Here is a 19,609-nt window from a genome sequence, read left to right on the forward strand (position 1 = left end):
CTTCTCGTAATAACATCCCTTGGCTTCCCTAGTGGCTCAGATGGTAAAGAATCTGCCTGAAATGCAGGAGACCTAGGTTCAATTCCTGGGTTGGGAAGACTCCCTGGAGAAGGGAATGGCAACCTACTCCAGTATCCTCACCTGGAAAATCCCATGGGCAGAGGAGCCTGGCAGGCTTCAGTCCCTGGGGTTGCAAAGAGATGGACACGACTGAGTGACTTTCACTTTCACTTTTCCACAAATAAACCAAGGAGAGTTGAAAAACATGGGCTAAATTCAGAAAGTCTGTGCCTGAGGAATAGGAACTCGTATGCTCTGTGAATCTTTGCTTGTAGGTCTGTTACTTGAAGAATAGGGTGGGAGTCAAGTCCCTACGCCCGTGGTTCTGAAACATGAACGTGCCTCGGAGTCACCTGGAGGGTTTCCAGTCTCCCGGGAGGGTTTCCGCCTGCAGGGTCCCTGGTGGACCCCAGAGCTGCGTTTCTGCCGATTCCTGGTGCTGCTGCTCCAGGGAGCTCCCACTATCCCAGGGAGAGTGGGAAACTGACAGGCATCATTTCTTTCCATGTTCTTATCTTTCACTTTAATTGGGCAGATATGTGTATATCTGTCCCAAGTGTGTGTATAAGGTCCTGTGCTGGAGCTGGGGATGGAGGAGGGAGAGGTAACAAAAAGCAATCAGGGATGGTTCCCATCTTCACTTTATTTGTGAAGCAGCAAGTTGGGTTCCGTACCTGCTTCGTACATTAGCTGGGATATTTTTTGGCATCAACCAATACAATTTATTTAGTGTATCATGTGGCAAAGTTATATTAGTATATCATGAACAACTTAAATTATTGGTTTTCAATTGGTTTCAACAAAGAGAAAAATTACATCAAAATCAATATAACTTTTTACATGAATTAACTCAAAAAATGTCAGAGGCTAACCTTACTCTTTCATGAAGAAAATAAAATGGCATAGTTTAGTGTTACCTTCTTCCAGCTTTCACCAAGTGCCAACATCAAGCAGCATTTAGGTCAGCTTCTTATTTGAGTATGAGGTGTTTATGTGCTGTGTGTAGTCGCTCAGTCGTGTCCGACTCTGTGACCCCATGGACTGTAGCCCGCCAGGCTCCTCTGGGGATTCTCCAGGCAAGAATACTGAAGTGGGTTACCATGCCCTCCTCCAGGGGATCTTCCTGACCCAGAGATTGAACCCAGGTCTCCTGCATTGCAGGTGTATTCTTTACTGTCTGAGCCAGCAGGGAAGCCCATGAGGTGTTTATGATTTTCTACAAATTAAGATTTTTTAAAAAGCAGAAGCTGGGATTTTTTAATAAATACAGATCTCTGGGCCAGCGTCAGCATCTCTGGAGTTGAGAAGGAGGCATCTGTTTTTAAAGCAACATAAACCTCTCATTTTTAAAAAAGTCAGCTACCAAGTGGGGATTCAGATACTTTCAGAGAGCGGTTGTTTCCTGATTTTTATTTCTATTCACATTTGCCCACTGGCTGTCAAAATCAAAGACCCCAAAATGATTTAATCTGATTTTCTTTTTTTTTTTTTTTTGTGTCTATATTTGTATTGGAGTTAGTGTACATCTAAAAGTCTTGAGAAAAGGTTTCATTTCTTCTGCACATGGAGAAGTTTAGCAGAAGTTTAGTTCAGTACTGCTGTAGGGCTGGGGAGCTGGGTGGGCACAGGGTCCCCTGTGAAGGAACAGTGGCTGCTTGGCTGTAAGTCAGTTTCTGTGTAGAAATCGGGGCTCAGTATTGGCTAGGTCTTCTGATTTCTCAAAAGAAGCCAGAAATCTAGATTTTTATGGAAAGACTCCCAAATTTATAAAGATGGTAGAAATTGAAAATTAAAATACAAAATTCCAAGGGTCAGGCAGAACCCAAGTAAGGCATGGATTCAGACTCTGATGCTCGGTTTTAATATCTCATCTCCTTGTGAGGTTTCAGTGATGGCAGACAGTGTGATCTGAGTGTTTGCATTTTATTCTAGACCAAATGTGAGGAGTACTGGCCCTCCAAGCAGGCTCAGGATTACGGGGACATAACTGTGGCAATGACGTCCGAAATTGTTCTTCCAGAATGGACCATCAGAGACTTCACGGTGAAATATGTAAGTAAGAAGTCAAGACGCATAGATCTCATATAAAATTAGCATACATTACTTTTGGGGTGACACTTTTAGGTTGATATTGGTATAAATCATTTTTTTTTAATGCATCAGAAAAATATTTTCGCTTTCTTCTTTATAGAATGTAACAATCTGTATCTGCATATATTCTAATGCAACCTGTTGGCTTTGCTTGCTTGAGAATTTCATAAGTTATTCTTAAATGAATCTTAGGAGCATGGCTCAGCGTCTTTAACTTCTTTTCTTCCCCTTCCAGGTGACCTGCTTATAGAGTTTTTCTTACAGATCAAGGCCCTTTAGGATTGTTTGGTTGGAAATTTGACATCAGGAGTGTCCATTTGCCGTTGAAATAGTTTATGATGACATTTACGTTAATAGCAGTCTAGGACATATACATATGGCCTCCTTTCCCCTCAAAGGTTATGAAAACAAATGCAACTAAATTGTGTAGGCATTCTAAGAAGTCAGTATATGTGTCCTTTTTATTTTTTAATGGTATTTAAAAATTGAATCAGTGTCATGGGCGACACTGATATCGTTTGATGGCTGTGTAAATCGATATAGCCCTCTATAGTTTATATCAAAGCATAAAAATATCTGTTCCCCTTTGATCTGCTGGTTTCAAGTTTGAGAATCTGTCCTAGAGAAATAATCTGAAATCTAGGAAAAGCATTATTATTCTTTTTTAAATATTTATTTATTTATGCGGCTGCCCTGGGTCTTAGTTGCGGCATGTGGGATCTAGTTCCTTGACCAGGGATCAAAACCCAGGCCCACTGCATTGGAAGCACAGAGTCTTAGCCCCTGAACCACCAGGGAGTTCCTAATATATATATATTAAAAAAGAAAATAAATACACTTCAAAGGGTAGCTGTCATAAAGGAGCAAATGCCTGAAGTCCAGGTATAGTACACACAGGTGAGGTCAGTCCCCAGGTGTAGGCATAATGAATACAGTTGACTCAGGAATGGGAATGGTTCAGCCAGGGCAGAGTTATGATAATTAAAGGTATATGCTTTGGTCCGTGTAGGAAGGCAGTCTGTGTCATAACTACCTCTGTTATAATAAGCTTCACTTTCTATTGTCTATCTGAAGTTGAAACAGATGTTTTTGGGGGGAGTCCTTTCTCAAACCCCTACAGTTCTAAATATTTACTTGGTGCTTGCTGATTGCTTATCACTTTATTAAATTCTTTGGAAAGTGAAAGTTGCTCAGTCATGTCTGACTCTTGGCAACCCCATGGACTATACAGTCCATAGAATTCTCCAGGTCAGAATACTGGAGTGGGTAGCCTTTCCCTTCTCCAGGGGATCTTCCCAACTCAGGGATCAAACCCAGGTCTCCTGCGTTGCAGGCAGATTCTTTACCAGCTGAGCCACAGGGGAAGCCCAAGAATACTGGAGTGGGTAGACTATCCCTTCTCCAGTGGATCTTCCTGACCCAAGAATTGAACTGAGGTCTCCTGCATTGCAGGCAGATTCTTTACCAACTGAGCTATTAGGGAAGCCAAAATTCTTTGGAGGACATGTGAATCATGAGACAGTTCTTGCCCTGAAGGCACTGGTTATCATAGTTACATTTGCATAAATTTATTTCTGGTCGGTGACATTCCTCCTTGAGCTCAGGGATGGGGTTTATGAAGCTCTAAGGAGGTGTAGGTATAAGAATGTGAGTGTACTATTGGCAGGGGACTGTGGTAAAAAGGGAAGATTCTGAACTCAGAACTGGAGGACACGAGATTTCTGCCTCTGAGCTGAGTGTTAGAGAAGTCACTTCACAACTTGGAAAGTTTGTTTCCCCTTCTTAAAAGGGAGATAATAAACCCTCCTGCTTGGCATGTTATACGGATTTGCAGTCTGTGCAAGCACTTTATTAGCTATTTTACCAACATACAATTCTAATTTGTAGTCCTAACCACGTCTGAGCTGCTTTTCGGCTGTTCCATGCAGTTCAGCCTTCAGGTATGGCTTGATCTAGCTTGCCTTTCTCTCTGACTCTAACCTTGCTTCTTGGTTTTTAGACTCTGACAAGTGAGAGTCACCCTCTGCGTCAGTTCCATTTCACCTCCTGGCCTGACCACGGTGTTCCTGACACCACTGATCTACTCATCAACTTCCGGTACCTTGTTCGTGACTACATGAAGCAGAGTCCTCCTGAGTCGCCAATACTGGTGCATTGCAGGTATGCATATGTGACAGATTTCAAATGTAATTATAAATATGGACACTTTTGAAAAAAGAAAAAAGCCTGAGAGGGAATGCAGTAGGTATTTATAAATTTAAGAAGGTTTGGACATGGGACAATGGATTTATTCCTTAAACCTGAGATTTTAGAACAAGGGTTGGCAAACAGTAGCCTGTGAGTCAGATCTGGTCAGCTAACTGTATTTTAAAAAAAATCATAACATATTTTATTTCTCATTTATAATATTTTCCTTTGAGATATTTCAACCTTACAAAAATGCAGAAAATAATAATTTAACGAAGCTCAGCATGACGCCACATGTTTCTTTTTGTTAATAATATATTACAGGTATAATTAAAGTCTCTACTTACTAGCCTCCTATCCCATTCCCCTTCTTACACAGGTGAACATTTGGTCCTAAAGTTGATCTGTATCACTCCCTTGCATGCTTTTATATTTTATTGCATATGTAGGTAACTCTATTGTTTTATATGGCTTTAAACTTTTACTAGATTTTATAATGTATAAATCATTCTGCAGCCTGTTTTCTTTAGCATTTTGGTTTGCTGTTTAAGTGTTGAGATACACAATTCTAGTTCATTTTATTTATTTAAAAATGTTTTCCACATACAAAAACTGTCTGTAAATGAATGGATACAACCTGATAAGTTTGGAGATGAGTGTACCTCCATGAAGCCATCACCACAGTCTATTTGGCTGCCTGTTTTCGTCAGTAAAGTTTTATTGGAACACAGCCATGTCCCTTTGGTTATATCGTGTCTATGGTTACTTTCACGCTGCAGTGGCAGGATGAGTGTGCAAAGCTGATGATATTTTACTTTCTGGTCCTTAAGAGAAAAAGTTTGCCACCCCCTCCTGCAGAACAACAATAAATTAGCTTTGAAGCTAAAGGAATTGATTTTGGGACAGAAGAAGGGAGGGACTTTGTTACCCTTGGAGAGTAACAGATTGAAATGGATGAAACTTGCCATCCTAGATACAGTGGCAACTTCAATGGGACTGAGATTAAAGACCTCTAACAAGGTGTTTTATTTGTGGCATTTGATTTGAAAGTAACTTTAGGACTTGGGTCCCAGTACCAAGCTAATACAGTCTGACTTGCTGAGGTTTTAACTAAGCCAGTGGTTAATGGTCCTGGCCTTGACCCTCAAAGCCTGATAGTTGGGGAGAGCAAGATACATGTACAAATGGGGAAGTGGGAGTTTTACAGTAGAGGTGACCCATGCTAGGTGGTGCTAGTGGTTAAGAACCTGCCTTCCAATGCAGGAGATACAGGAGACTCAGGTTCAATCCCTGGGTGGGGAAGATCCCTTGGAGGAGGGCATGGCAACCCACTCCAGTACTCTTGCCTGGAGAATCCCATGCATAGAGGAGCCTGGTGGGCTACAGTCCATGGGATCGCAAAGAGTCAGACACGACTGGCGCGACTGCTGATGTGCTGACATGCTCATTTCCCCTCTTTTTCAGTGCTGGGGTGGGAAGGACGGGCACTTTCGTTGCCATTGATCGTCTTATCTATCAGATAGAGAACGAGAACACTGTGGACGTGTATGGCATCGTGTACGACCTTCGCATGCACAGGCCTTTAATGGTGCAGACAGAGGTGAGGCCAGTGTCTCTGTTGGACAATTCTCCCTTCCTGTCCGTGTTTTTTTTTTTTTTTCTTTTAAATTTTATTTATTTATTTAAATTGGAGTATAATTGCTTTACAGTGTAAGTTAGTTGGTGGGCGATAATGTGAATCAGCTATATGTGTTCCCTGAAATGTTCCAGATAAACAGCATGTTCAAGGTGTGTTCTCAACCAGGGAATTGGGAAATAGCCCTACTCAAAGCTGTCAGGGTGACAACATCCTGACCAGGATAGAGCAGAATATTAATCTGGTGTCAGGCTGTCAGCCTGAACCAGTTTAGAACTCTGTGAAGAGGTGCTGTGTTTCTGAGTCCAGCAGAGAATGTTCTAGAGGCCTGGTAACATTGTGTGCTTTGGGGTGAGCAGGTGGCTGGGGTGGGTAGAGTGGAGTTGCCTCCTGTGTTGGTTGGTAGAGATCTTTTTTCTGCTCTAATTATATGGAGTCATAGTTCTTCATCTTTTAGATTTTGGGTAACACAGAAATCTTATGCCTGCTTACAGATGTTCTTGTCCATTTTAAAGATATTTTGAAAATTGCATAAATTTGTTCATATCAAAAAACTTAGTACAGGATTACATAGAGGACATTTTTCTCTTTTGCCTTTTCTTTTCCCATTCCATGCCCCAGAGGTAGGTAGTGTTTACAGTTTGCATAGCTCCAATACTTTGGCCAGCTGATGCGAAGAGCTGACTCACTGGAAAAGACCCTGATGCTGGGAAAGATAGAGGACAGGAGGAGAAGGGGGCAACAGAGGGTGAGATGGTTGGATGGCATCACCGACTCGATGGCCATGAGTTTGAGCAAGCTCTGAGAGACAGTGAAGGACAGGGAGGCCTGGCGTGTGCAGTCTGTGGGGCTGCAAAGTGTCAGACACGACTTAGCAACTGAACAACAGCAACACTATATCTTTATAGACTTCTTTATGTCCATCTGTTAAAAAAAAAACAACAGGTATGTGCGTACACACATGGAGTGTATTTTATTTTTTTGAGAAGAATTTATAATTAGCTTTTTTTTGGCTTTTAAGTGACTTGGTTATTTCATTTAGCATAATGTCCTCAAGTTCATTCATGTTTTAGCATATTGCAGATTTTCCTTCCTAGAGCATATTTGAAAAATTGGATCCTATTTTATATATAATCCTTACCTATGATTTTTTTTTTTCCTCTTTAAGTTTGTGGATGTCTTTCAGCAAACACCTCTTCTTCTTTTTAATGGCTACCTGCAGATTTTGATGTGCTTGTCTGAAGGGTGGGGACCCTGATTATAACCCCAATCTCTACAACCCCCCTGAAGGACAGGAACCCCCAACCCAACCCTGATCATCCACCTTTATTTCACTCCTTTCATTGAGAATCACAGTTTATTCCTTATTCTTCACATCCTCCCTAGCCAAGAAAACTGTTGGACATTTTGGTGATTGAATATACATGTGCCTTAGTTTCTCCACATATTTTCTTTTTTTTTGCCCTTCCTCAAGATTCTGGTACCTCTTGAGGAGTCGAGCTGTGTGTGGGGTGCACCCCTCTGGTTGATACTCATTAGTGATGAGATCCTTGGTGTCTCTAGTTTCAGATTTCACCATGATGTAATTACTTCTTGACCACGTGAACTTGGAGTGTTCGCTTGTGGGGTGGTGAGTGGGATTGGAGGGTGGAAATCTGTTTGAGAAAACCTTCAGTGCTAATCTTTGGTGCTCCTTTGTTTTTTCCTCTTTCTTTTTCTAACAGGACCAGTATGTTTTCCTCAATCAGTGTGTTTTGGATATTATCAGATCCCAGAAGGACTCGAAAGTGGATCTTATCTACCAGAACACAACTGCAATGACAATCTATGAGAACCTTGCACCCATGACCACGTTTGGAAAAACAAATGGTTACATTGCCTAATTCCAAAGGAAAACCTTTCTGGAGTTAACCAGACCGTCACACCCACAGCAAAGGAAAATGCCCCGATGTTGACATGTTTTTATATGTCTAATATCCTAATTCTTCGTTCTGTTTTGTTAGAACTAATTGGAGAGTGTGAAGCTGCACATGGGAAACATGACAAATGAGAGGCTGGGGCTATCAGGGGCTGTGGATGGGTGGTGAGCAAATCAACTACATTCCTGATTACCAATGGGATGAGTCCACTTTTTTTTTTTTCCTCTTGAGAATTACAGAATACCAGGAAAAGTGAGCTATGATTTTTTTTTTTCTTTTACAAGACATTCTTTTTTAAAAAGACTATTTTATATGATTCACACGCTAAAGCCAGGATTGTGTTGGGTTGAATATATTTTAAGTATCAGAGGTCTATTTTTACCTACTGTATCTTGGAATCTAGCTGATGGAAAATACATAATTGTGGATGATTATCACATAGGGAGGGGTATGTGGTACCTCTTCTGCCTGTTTTCTATTTGAACATGTGCCTTTTCTGAATTATGCTTCCACAGGCAAAACTCAGTAGATATCTCTATTTTTGTACTGAATCTCATAATTGGACTATGTGGAATATTTAAACAGTAGTTTAGTACCGGAGGTTCAGCCTTCTCAGTAACATTCCTGTTCTCATTTGATTAGAGAAGATCTCGCCTCCACGCCCTCCCCTTTCCCCATCTCCTGTTTTGTGCTCTATTCTTTCGTTCCTTTTCCCCTCCTATTTTTCCCCAAAGACATTTCTGCTGGCCACATTTTCTGCCCACTGGTTGAGCAAGAGTGAAAACTAAATTATCACCTTGAAAATTTTAGGGGTGGGAGTCGGGGGAAGCAGAGGAACCCTTCAGTGACACAATAATCTTTTATTGTCCCTGTTTTATCTTTTTTTCTCATTTCTGTATTTGGTAAGAAGGATTATTTAAAGGTGCAATATGTGACTTAGTGATTCATGATGCTCTAGGTTTTTAGTAACGTTTTACTCAGGTTGGCATTTTATGTGTCTCTGTGTGTCCGTGTATGTGTGTGCGTGTTTCTAAAAGTGTGGCAATCTGTGAACACTTCCGTGTGGAAACAGTGTCAGATGAATCCCTTCTTAAAGTCTACTGGCTTTAGTCTGTATCTGCAGTGACACATATCCGTATCTACTGTATATATATATACTAAACTCTTAAAACAGTCATTCCTTGGAATTGAGGTGTACAAAGTTTGAATTTGTATCAAAGATGTAATTATTATTTTTAAAACCTCTTTTTCACTATACTGCTGCTGTAATTACTTTGATTTTTTTTTTAAAAAACTGTAGATTAATTTTTGTTGTTGTTGTTATTTGGCTTTCAGGTGTGTATCCACTGAGAGTTTCCAAATCTATGTGGATTTATTTTATTGGTACATCATCTGTAAACTTCTCAAGGCATTAATTAACACAAAAGGATTTGTTTCTTTTTTGTTTTGTTTTGTTTTATTTTATATTGTGGCTCAGGTTCTATTTTGAAGATGTATTAAGTTTCTCCTCCAATAAGCAATGGAAGTATTCAAGGTCTTATGAAGGATCGATCAAGTCCCTCAAGTCCTGTGGCTGTTTGCCACGGTGATAAATCCTGCTGTAAGTGTAGGACGATGTGTCCTAATGGAAATGGGAGCGGGGTCGTCTCTGAGCGCCCCGGTCACCCTGGGCCTGTGGGAGCCCGTCTCCTGACCCTGCCTGCGCCCCGGCTCGCCGGCACTTTGAGCACTGATGGGACATTGTGGCATTTTCGGGTCATGGAGGGGGAACCACAGTGCACGGAGAATGCTTGGTTCAGTGCTGGGGTCGAGGGCCATACGTCTTTTGTCTCCCTTTCCCTTTGAGGTACTGCAAGGAATAGAGGAGAGGTGATGGTGACGTTGTGTTTTGGGAGAACCTTACTTCCCAAATGGAAATTGCACTTTTGGCTAAGTCCTTTGCTGTCTCTGTGATGGAAAGCAGTTCATTCCGTGTCAGGCCCTTGGAGGAGTGGGCTGGCCAGGCTGGGCTGGGTCCTCTTTGGTCCTGTATCAGGGAAGCCCTGCCGTCCTGGGCTGCTGAGTGAAGCTGGATTTGGGCGAAGGCTTCCAAGTCTCACACGGGTCCGCCCCTCTCGCGCCTATCTTGGAGAGTTCCCTAACTTCTTCAGGGGTCCCGGTCCAGGCAGCAGTTCTGGGGTCCCACCCTTTCCCACGCCAGTTTGCCAGGAAACCATGCTGATGGGTGCCGAGGTATCGTCAGGTCCCACATAGGTGTACACCCTGCCCGCGTCACTGCTGCTGCCCTGGAGAAGTCGGGGGGAAGGACTTGACTCCAGAAATTCCTTTAAAAGATGAAAGCAACAATGATTAGAAACATATGGGTGTAAAAAAATGCAAAGATCAGAAACCCTCCTCCCTTCCGCCTGGGATGAGCTTGGGAAATGGGCTGCAGCCCGGTCAGCCACACTCAGACGTCACCCCCAGTCCTGGGAGGAAGGCTTGCGGTGGCCAGGTCTGGCTTCCAAATGGGCAGGTCACACGAAGGTCATTCACGATGCTGCTCCGCATCCTGAAGAGCCCTGGCGATGGGCCAGGGGGCTGGGGGTGGTGAGGGTATTTATAGCACAGTGATTGAAAAGGGAAGATTAATGTGTAAATATATAGAAGACAGGCTGGCTGAGGGCTGGTCACAGAAGAGAGAAAGCGCTTTTGAGCTCCTGTCCCAAACCGTCCCAGGAGTGATGAGCTAAAATTGGAGTCCAGTGAAGCCATGGGGATGGCATGATCGCCCCTGCTTAGTATTTGACAGTTGCAGAAGTAAACCAACCAGCATGGGTTGAGCTGGTTTGAGGGATTTCAGCCTCTGAAATCTTCCAAGAGCAAGGACGTTTTTGTCTGCAAAGTTAAATCTAGTGATGGTTGGCAGCAGTGTGAAATGAGATGCAGGTCAGTTCCCTGTGGCCACGTGACAACCACCAGCTAGATTTTGGCATACTTGACCACTGGACATGGGCATCACCAAGTCGGAGGCTCCTGGGGCTTGGGGCCGACTATGCAGCTGATTCACATTTGCTTTTCATCTGGGGGTGAAAAAGCCTGGTTTCCTTTTGAAATGCTTGATTGCACTTGCTGAGCTAAACAAGCCTTGGTGACTGATGTTGATTTGCCTCCAAAGTCCAAGTTCTGAATTTTCAGACTCTGTGTAGCAGTCGACTATTCAATATACTGTAGCTTTTTATCCCCTCGGGGGCACCTATGAATAGGATGTGTTGATGTGGACTCTAAAACTGTAATTTTCTTGTAACTATTTTGGAATGATGCATATTTCTAATGTTTGTTATACTTGTACAGAGTATTGCTGTTGGTTGCTTTTTTCCCCCCCTTTGGTTTGTTTTTTAAGGAAAAACATGACCTGAAAAAAATTTTTTTAAAAAGACTTATAAATACCAAATATAAAAAAATGTCAACACATTATGCCTCTGTTTGTCTTACTGCCTCCTTACTTTACATCCATGTCATATCATTTACTGAGCAGTTTACTGGCCTGGGTTCAGCTGGGGGATCCTTAGCAAAAGCATGTTTCCCTTGGGATTTTTCTACATTGTTTTGGTTTTCTAGGGGCTGCTGTAACAAAGTACAGCACGCTGAGGGGCTTAAACATTAAAAAAGGATCAACTCACAGTCCTGGAGGCTAGACGTCTGAGATGGAGGTGTCGGCAGGTTGGTTTCCTCTGAGGCCGCTCTCTTTGTCTGGTGGACGACTCTCTTCCCCCGTGTGTTCTAATCTCCTCTGTTTACAAGGACACCAGTCACTGTGGATCACAGCCCATGCTAATGACCTCATATGCCCTTAGTTACCTCTGGAAAGACTCTTCTCTCCAATACAGTTGCACTGGGAGGCACTGGAGGTTAGGATTTTAGCATATAAACTTTGGGGGCACGTAAGTCAGCCCAAAGGGCTTCCCTGGTGGCTCAGTGATAAAGAATCCACCTGCAATGCAGGAGATGCAGGTTTGATGCCTGGGTCGGGAAGATCCCCTGGAGGAGGAAGTGGCAACCCACTCCAGTATTCTTGCCTGGGAAACCCCATGGAGAGAGGAGTCTGGTGGGCTACAGTCCATGGGGTCACAAAAGAGTTGGACCATGACTCAGCAACTAAACAGCAGCAGCAACAACAAAAGTCAGCCCAGAACACACGTGGCGGGTGATGAAGTGGGGACCTCGGGGGAGTGAGCTGGCCTCTAACGTGTGGGGGCACGTGTTCTCAGAGGGTGGGATCCAGGGATCTGCAGGTGGACAGACACCCACTTGGAGGCAGCTAACATGCCTTAGGCAAGCCTCCAGATCTTTAGAGGCTTTCTGGTTGATGGATTTGGGGAATCTCAAAATTTTCCGGGTGACGGTAGCAGTTTGGGGGGTTTTTCTTTCATCTCACTCCCTTATGCGTTGATGCAAACTCTTAAGTAGACTGAGATGATTTTAAGATATCTCTTGCCCCTCTTTCCTGAAATAAGTCAATCCATTCAACAGTGATGTATTGAGTACCTACTGTCCACCAGCAACTATACCTTGGTGGCTGAGGGTTCAACTGTGAACAACATAGAAATCTCTGCCCTCGTGGAAAATGAGTCACTCAGTTGTATTCGGACTCTTTGAAACCCCGTGGGTATACAGTCCTTGGAATTCTCCAAGCCAGAATACTGGAGTGGGTAGCCATTCCCTTCTCCAAGGGATCTTCCCAACCCAGGGATCAAACCCAAGTCTCCAGCACTGCAAGCAGATTCTTCACCAGTGAAATAAGAGGAGGTAGACAAGCATATGTAAATTAAATCCTTAGTATGTTAGAATCTAACAGATGATGAACATATGATGCAAAATGGTATATCATGCCTGGATGCACCAGCTTCTTTTCACTAAGGCGGTGCAGCCACAGTGTGTCAAAGAGAAAGTGTTGCTATGTGCTCATCACTCAACCCCTGCTTCAAGCCCGTCAGGAAGACAAAGGTGAACACCGCACAGGTCCTGCCCGGAAGAAGTCCAGAGGGCCAGGAGCATGAGGCATGCAAGTGCAAAATGAACCCGAAAAATACCAGAAGCAATTTAAAGAAGCAGGAGACAGGAATCCCAGGAGCGTGAGAGTGGGGATGGCAGGTGAGCTGGATCTTGAGCAGGATTTTAGGAGGAGGATATAAGGGGGAAGGCAGAGGGTGAATGTGTCCGCTTGGAGGCTGGCGAGCACTTTGGGATGTGAGCTTGCAGGGAGGGTGAGGTAAGGTGAGGTGAGGTGAGGTGGTGGCAGGGACTGGGACTGTCTCAGCTTTAAGATGCTGCACCAGTCGTGTGTGTGTGTGTGTGTGTGTGTGTGTGTGTGTGTGTGTGTGTGTGTGTACATATATAAATAAGTAAACTTACTGAGACATATGGGCTTCCCTGGTGGCTCAGACGGTAAAGAATCTGCCTGCAGTGTGGGACACCTGGGTTAGAACCCTGGGTCAAGAAGATCCCCTGGAGAAGGGAATGGCAACCCACTCCAGTATTCTTGCCTGGAGAATTCCATGGATGGAGGAGCCTGGCAGGCTTCAGCCCAGGTTGCAAAGGATTGGACACGACTGAACGACTAACACACACACACACACACACACACACACACACACACACACACACACGAACGACTAACACACACACACACACGACTGAACGACTAACACACACACACACACACACACGCGCGCACACACTCTATTTTGTCTTTGCTATTTTCTTTGCTTGGAAACTGCATGGTGATCACAAAGGTGAGCGACCACAGTAGGATGGAAGGAAGGGACACACCGGACTCTTGGCAGGTTAGTGGGAGTAAACGGTGTACTTTCCCGCACAGAACAGACCACACTGTAGCACGTTCAGCCAGAGCCACCTTTCCCTGACCTCCAGGTCCCACGAGGTCCTCAGTGCTCTTCGCTGTTGGCAGAGCAAGCAGGGATCCTAGCAGATCTTTCGTTTGCTTTGCTGATCGCACCCTCTCAATCTTTCTCTCTCCCCACTTCCCTTTCTCTATTTCTCATCCTCCTTGCCTGTGCCAGCCATCCGGAGACAACAGCTAAATGCTGGCCTGCTTGCCAAGTCAAAATAACTACTGAGAATTCCAGCACATTCCTGAGTTGTTTATTTGAAATACTGGGTGAAATCAGGTCAGTTTTCCAGGCATGGATTCCTGTAGTATGTCCAGGTCTGCCCGAAGTCTGTTGCTGTAATTATTTTTCTGATTAGGCAGAAAGCACAGATCTGGAGCATATGACAATGTAATTGTTCCAGGCATGATTACTTGCCTCAGTGAGGATAGAAAATCTTTTGCTTTTAAAAAGATGCTTCCAGATGTATGGTGCTAAGAAGGATGTTGTGGGTCCAAAGTTCAGAGGCCTGATCACAGAGTTCCCTGTGCTACATGGTAGATACTTGTTGGTTATCCATTTTCAGTATAGCAGTGTCTACTTGTCAGTGGAGCTTCCCAGTTGACTCAGCAGTAAGGATTTGCCTGCCAATTTATGAGACACAAGAGAACTGGGTTTGATCCCTGGGTCGGGATGATGCCCTGGAGGAGGAAATGGCAACCCACTCCAGTATTCTTGTCTGGAAAATCCCATGGACAGAGGAGCCTGGTGGGCTACATATATATAGTCAATGGGGTTGCAAAGAGTCAGACATGACTGAGCACACACTCACACCCACCCACTCACACACACACACGTCAATACCAAACTCTCTAACTATCCCTCCTCCGATGCTTACTCTCTGGGAGCCATCAATTTGTTCTCTTAAAAAAAAGATGAGAAGCAGTAGGTGGCAGAGAGCTGAAGTTTGCCTGGGAAGAGTTTGGAGAGCAACGTCTGTGGCTTGTTGAGTCCACAGCCTCGAGGGCCTGAGTGGACGTGGGCCCGGGTGGGTGTCATCTTGTTAAATCGAAGCAGTCTAGAGACTAAGTCTCTTCGGAGGGCATCGTCCCACGTGAATTTTGAATCCATCCGCATGTCTTGAATGGTCCCCTGACCATTACCCCTTCAACTGGGAAGCTTCCAGGGCCTACCTTCATGTCCCAGCCGAGAGGGCGCCTTGAGGGTTAGTTCAGAAGGAAGAAGACGGAGGAGCGTGGTGACGTGTGACGCTGTGACATGTGACGTGTGACGCTATGACGTGTGACGCTGTGATGTTGACGTGTGATGCTGTGACGCTGTGACGTGCCGAGACAGTCAGCATATTGCCCAGGACATCTGAAAGACCTGGGAGGTGCAGCTGGTTTTTTTTTTTTTTTTAAATCAACTTAAATTTGTTTTGATCAAGTACTGTGGGCTGGCAGTGGGCCCTTGGTATGTACGTTTGTAGGGGGAAAAAAAGGCGTGCTCACTGCCCTTGTGGAATTTAAGGGCCTACAGGAGAGGCAGGAAGTGAAGAAGGAATTGAACACGAATCTGTCGATCCCTTCTGGCTGGAATGAGAGAGCAGCCCCGAGGGAGTGGGCAGGGTCGGGGGGCAGCCTGGGGTAAACCCATGGCAGGAGTGGGTTTGGCATTTGAAGAGCAGTGAGAAGGCTGTGGTCTTTGGGGCCTTGCTGGTGGTGGAGCTGAGGGCACAGCATGAAGCCAGAGAGGTGGTCGAGGTCCATCGAGTGGAGCTTCGTGAGGAAAGGGGAAGTTAGTCTATGAGCCCTGGGAGGCCATCCATCAGAGTTTCCAGGGCAGAGAGTCCTGACGCTCTGGTCCCTGCATGGAGCTCAGGCTGTCGGGAGCCTGGAAGCAGGGAATCCCGTTAGAGCCTCGGGTTTAGCACTGGTTTTGGAAACAGATGAATCTATAGGCGGTGAGGCCTTCCCTGGTGGCTCAGACGGTAAAGAATCCATCTGCAGTGCAGGAGACCCGGGTTCGATCCTTGGGTCCAGAAGATCCCCTGGAGAAGGGAATGGCTACCCACTCCAGTATTCTTGCCTGGAGAATCCCGTGGACAGAGGAGCCTGGCGGGCTACAGTCCATGGGGTTGCAATAGAGTCGGTTATGACTGAGTGATTTTCGCTTTTACTTCATAGCCCTTGAGGAGGAACTAAATGTTCTTGACTCTAAAGGCTAAACTGCTATTATTTTGTCCCGTTTGGCTGCTTCTCTTCTGCGTTTTCTCACTTCTCTGATTGAACGTATCCTGTTTCTGGCTGTGTTGGGTCTTATTGCTGGGTGTAGGGCTTTCTCTAGTTGCCACGATCGGGGGCTGCTCTCCTGTGGTGGAACCTAGGCCCTCGGGTGTAGGGGCTTCAGTGGTTGGAGCCCCCAGGCTCTATAGTCGTGATGTATGGGTTGAGTTGCTCCATGGCATGTGGGATCTTCCCAGACCAGGGACGGAACTGTATCCCCTGCCTTGGCAGGGGGATTCTTATCCCATGGACCACCATGGAAGTCCCTAAGTTTATTCTTCGGCTAAAATTTTTCTGCAGACAAGAGGCAGGCAGAGGATCTGGTCGGGGGTAGGGGGAGGTCTGTCCTGGGAAGGGCCCAGAGGGTCCTGCTCGGTTACCATGGGAAATAAAAATCAAGTGATCACCAGGGCTCTTATAATGTGTAAAGCTGAAGTGAGAAAAGCAATTTATAGAACTGTAAGAAGATAATTCCAGGAAGCAGTTAGGTAAGTACATAAGAAGATAAGAAAACACTACAGTGATGTAAGGGTGGGGTTATAATTTTTAAAAAAATGTATTTATTTTTGGCTGTGCTGGTCATTGCTCTGAGGACTCTTCTGTAGGTGCGATGAGCGGGGCCTGCTCTCTAGCTGCAGGGAGCAGGCTTCTCATCACAGCGGCCTCTCCTGGTGCAGAGGCCAGGCTCTAGGCCCAGGGGGCTCAGTGTTGAGGTTCCCAGGCTCTAGAGCACAGGCTCCGTAGTTGTGACACAGGCTTAGTTGCTCCGTGGCCTGTGGGACCTTCCCAGACCAGGGATCGAACCCATGTCTTCTGCATTGGCAGGCGGATTCTGTACCACTGAGCCTCCAGAGAAGCCCCCAATGGTGGGGGGTTTTATTTTTACTTTCCTAAATTTTATAATTTTCCCCACTGACTATGGAGTTCTTGTTGAGACTAATTTAACACTTTAGCATGTTTCTTCTTGACTCAGAAAAGTAAGCTAAAACATATTTCAAGATATAGTTTTCCAAATTTACCAAGTTCTTCAAAATGAGTGTGAACCCAAGGCTTTTTTGAGTACCTCCAGTTGCAAGGAGTTTGTTAAAAAGTGAAAGTTAAATTTCTGGTATTAGATTCTGAGCTAAGCTGGAGGAAACAGGGGCCCACCTTCTTGCTCTGGGTTGGGTGTGTGTCTGCCAGGGTGGAGAGCCTGGTTGGCACCTGGGGGGCAGGGGGAGGAGGCAGGGAGAAAAGAGGGTTAGCCCTGCTCCTCAAAGTTCTTCCAGCTCTCCCACCCTGTCTGGGCTTCCACGGCTCCCTTCCTGGATGGTCCCTGGGCCCTCAGAAGAAAAACAGGAGGGCCTAGGCATCACCCTATAAATGGTGTGTGTGCTCAGTCATCGTGTTCAACTCTTTGCCGCTCTGTCCACGGAATTGCTATTTCCTACACCAGGGGATCTTCCCGACCTACGGATGAAACTCATGCCTCCCTCATCTTCTCCATTAAGCAAGGTGAATTCTTTACCACGGAGCCACCTGGAAAGCTCCCTTATAAACTGTTCAGTTCAGTTGCTTTGCCGTGTCCGACTCTTTGTGACCCCGTGGACTGCAGCACGCCAGGCCTTCCTGTCCATCACCAACTCTCAGAGGTTGCTCAAACTCATGTCCATTGAGTCGGTGATGCCATCCAACCATCTTATCCTCTGTTGTGCCCTTTTCCTCCTGCCTTCAGTCTTTCCCAGCATCTGCTGCTGCTGCTAAGTTGCTTCAGTCATGTCCAACTCTGTGCAACCCCATAGATGGCAGCCCACCAGGCTCCTCCGTCTCGGGGATTCTCCAGGCAAGAAAATTGGAGTGGGTTGCCATTTCCTTCTCCAGTGCATACATGCATGCTAAGTCGCTTCAGTCGTGTCCGACTCTGTGCGACCCTATGGACAGCAGCCCACCAGGTTCCTCTGTCCCCGGGATTCTCCAGGCAAGAATACTGGAGTTGGGTTGCCCTTTCCTTCTCCGCTCAGCATCTGTAGATACAGCTTAATTCACTTTCTTGCAGGCAGGTGAGGCCTGGCAGCGATTTTGCATGTTGCCATTAGATGGCGCCAGAGGACTGTGCTGAGAAAGCAATTTAGGTTGTCAGATGGCAATGGAGGAAAACAGGTTTGCGAAAAAGAGACTCAGAGAGCTGGCTTTGAAGTGAGCACGGGTCATATCGTCCCCGAGGGTGTACAGGCAGCTACCACCTTGGTGGGAGGTAGGGCTGGAGGTGGAAGAGCTGGAGCCAGAGCCAGGAATTCTTTGGTGCTCAGTAGCCGTCAGCACTCTACTGGGGGCGTGAACAGGGCCCGAGGTGCAGGAGCAGAAACCCTGAGGATCGGGTCTGAGCTGGTTCATGGGTCCCTTCCAGGCGAGTGCGGATTCCTCGCCGCAGCACTTCTTCCTAGTGGAGAGCAGCACCGGGAGCAAGAGCGGCTGCAGTGGGCTCCGTGTGGGTGGGGTGCGAACAGGGGGTACTGAGAACCCGGTCAGAGCCCCAGGCGGTTTTCAGTCTCTCTGTCTGCGCTGTTCCCAGGAGTAAGCAAGCATACGTGAACCATCTTCACAAGTGAAGTCATGCTCCTCACGAGTGAAGTATTAGTTTCCTTCAGCCCTCCTGTAAGTCTCTGATTTTAAAACCAGCTAAGGGGACTCTTTACAGCATCGGACCTTGCTACTATCACCAGTCCCATCCACAGCTGGGTATTGTTTTTGCTTTGGCTCCATCCCTGAATTCTTTCTGGAGTTATTTCGCCGCTGATCTCCAGTAGCATATTGGGCACCTACTGACCTGGGGAGTTCCTCTTTCAGTGTCCTGTCATTTTGCCTTCTCATACTGTTCATGGGGTTCTCAAGGCAAGAGTACTGAAGTGGTTTGGACGTGAGTTTGAGTCAACTCCGGGAGTTGGTGATGGACAGGGAGGCCTGGTGTGCAGCGATTCATGGCCATAAAGAGTCGGACACGACTGAGCGACTGAACTGAACTGAAGGGGACTCTTGTAACAGGGAAGAGCGAAACCCAGTTCCACGTAGGATCTGTTTCTTTGACTTTAGCCTTTGTTTTTCATTGCTTTGTTATTATAGTCAGTAACATGATGTTGTCTATAGCTGTTTAGTTTAGTTCAGTTCAGTCACTCACTTGTGTCCGACTCTTTGTGACCCCATGGACTGCAGCACGCCAGGCCTCCCTGTCCATTACCAACTCCCGGAGCCTCCTCAAACTCATGTCCATCGAGTCGGTGATGCCATCCAACCATCTCATCCTCTGTTGTCCCCTTCTCCTCCTGCCCTCAATCTTTCCCAGCATCAGGGTCTTTTCCAGTGAGTCAGTTCTTTGCATCAGGTGGCCAAAGTATTGGAGTTTGAGCCTCAGCATCAGTCCTTCCAATGAATATTCAGGACTGATTTCCTTTAGGATGGACTGGTCTGTAGCTGTAAGCGTATATAATGGCCTGCCTCTGGGAACCTGCCCCTCTGCCAGAATGTCAAACTAAAGTGCCTTTGTTTAACTCTCAGGGAGACCTTCTGACCCTGCCCACCTGCGGA

General features: G+C 45.8%; 2 protein-coding genes across 2 annotated transcripts in view; both read left to right on the top strand.

The window, feature by feature from the left end:
• Positions 1–11,349, top strand: part of PTPRJ (protein tyrosine phosphatase receptor type J) — a 168,677-nt gene extending 157,328 nt beyond the window's left edge. The window contains exons 22-25 of the mRNA XM_043481151.1: positions 1,993–2,112; positions 4,151–4,311; positions 5,803–5,938; positions 7,699–11,349. Of these exons, the coding sequence (XP_043337086.1) occupies positions 1,993–2,112; positions 4,151–4,311; positions 5,803–5,938; positions 7,699–7,857 (576 nt within the window). The 3' untranslated portion in view covers positions 7,858–11,349. The remainder of the gene's footprint in view (positions 1–1,992; positions 2,113–4,150; positions 4,312–5,802; positions 5,939–7,698) is intronic.
• A 3,342-nt stretch (positions 11,350–14,691) lies between these two features.
• The window catches only part of LOC122450435 (olfactory receptor 4B1), a 43,834-nt gene continuing 38,916 nt past the window's right edge, over positions 14,692–19,609 (top strand). Inside the window, exon 1 of the mRNA XM_043482786.1 lies at positions 14,692–14,988. Within this exon, the coding sequence (XP_043338721.1) occupies positions 14,961–14,988 (28 nt within the window). The 5' untranslated portion in view covers positions 14,692–14,960. The remainder of the gene's footprint in view (positions 14,989–19,609) is intronic.

Source organism: Cervus canadensis, chromosome 11 (genome assembly GCF_019320065.1).
Source record: "Cervus canadensis isolate Bull #8, Minnesota chromosome 11, ASM1932006v1, whole genome shotgun sequence".
NCBI lineage: Eukaryota > Metazoa > Chordata > Mammalia > Artiodactyla > Cervidae > Cervus > Cervus canadensis.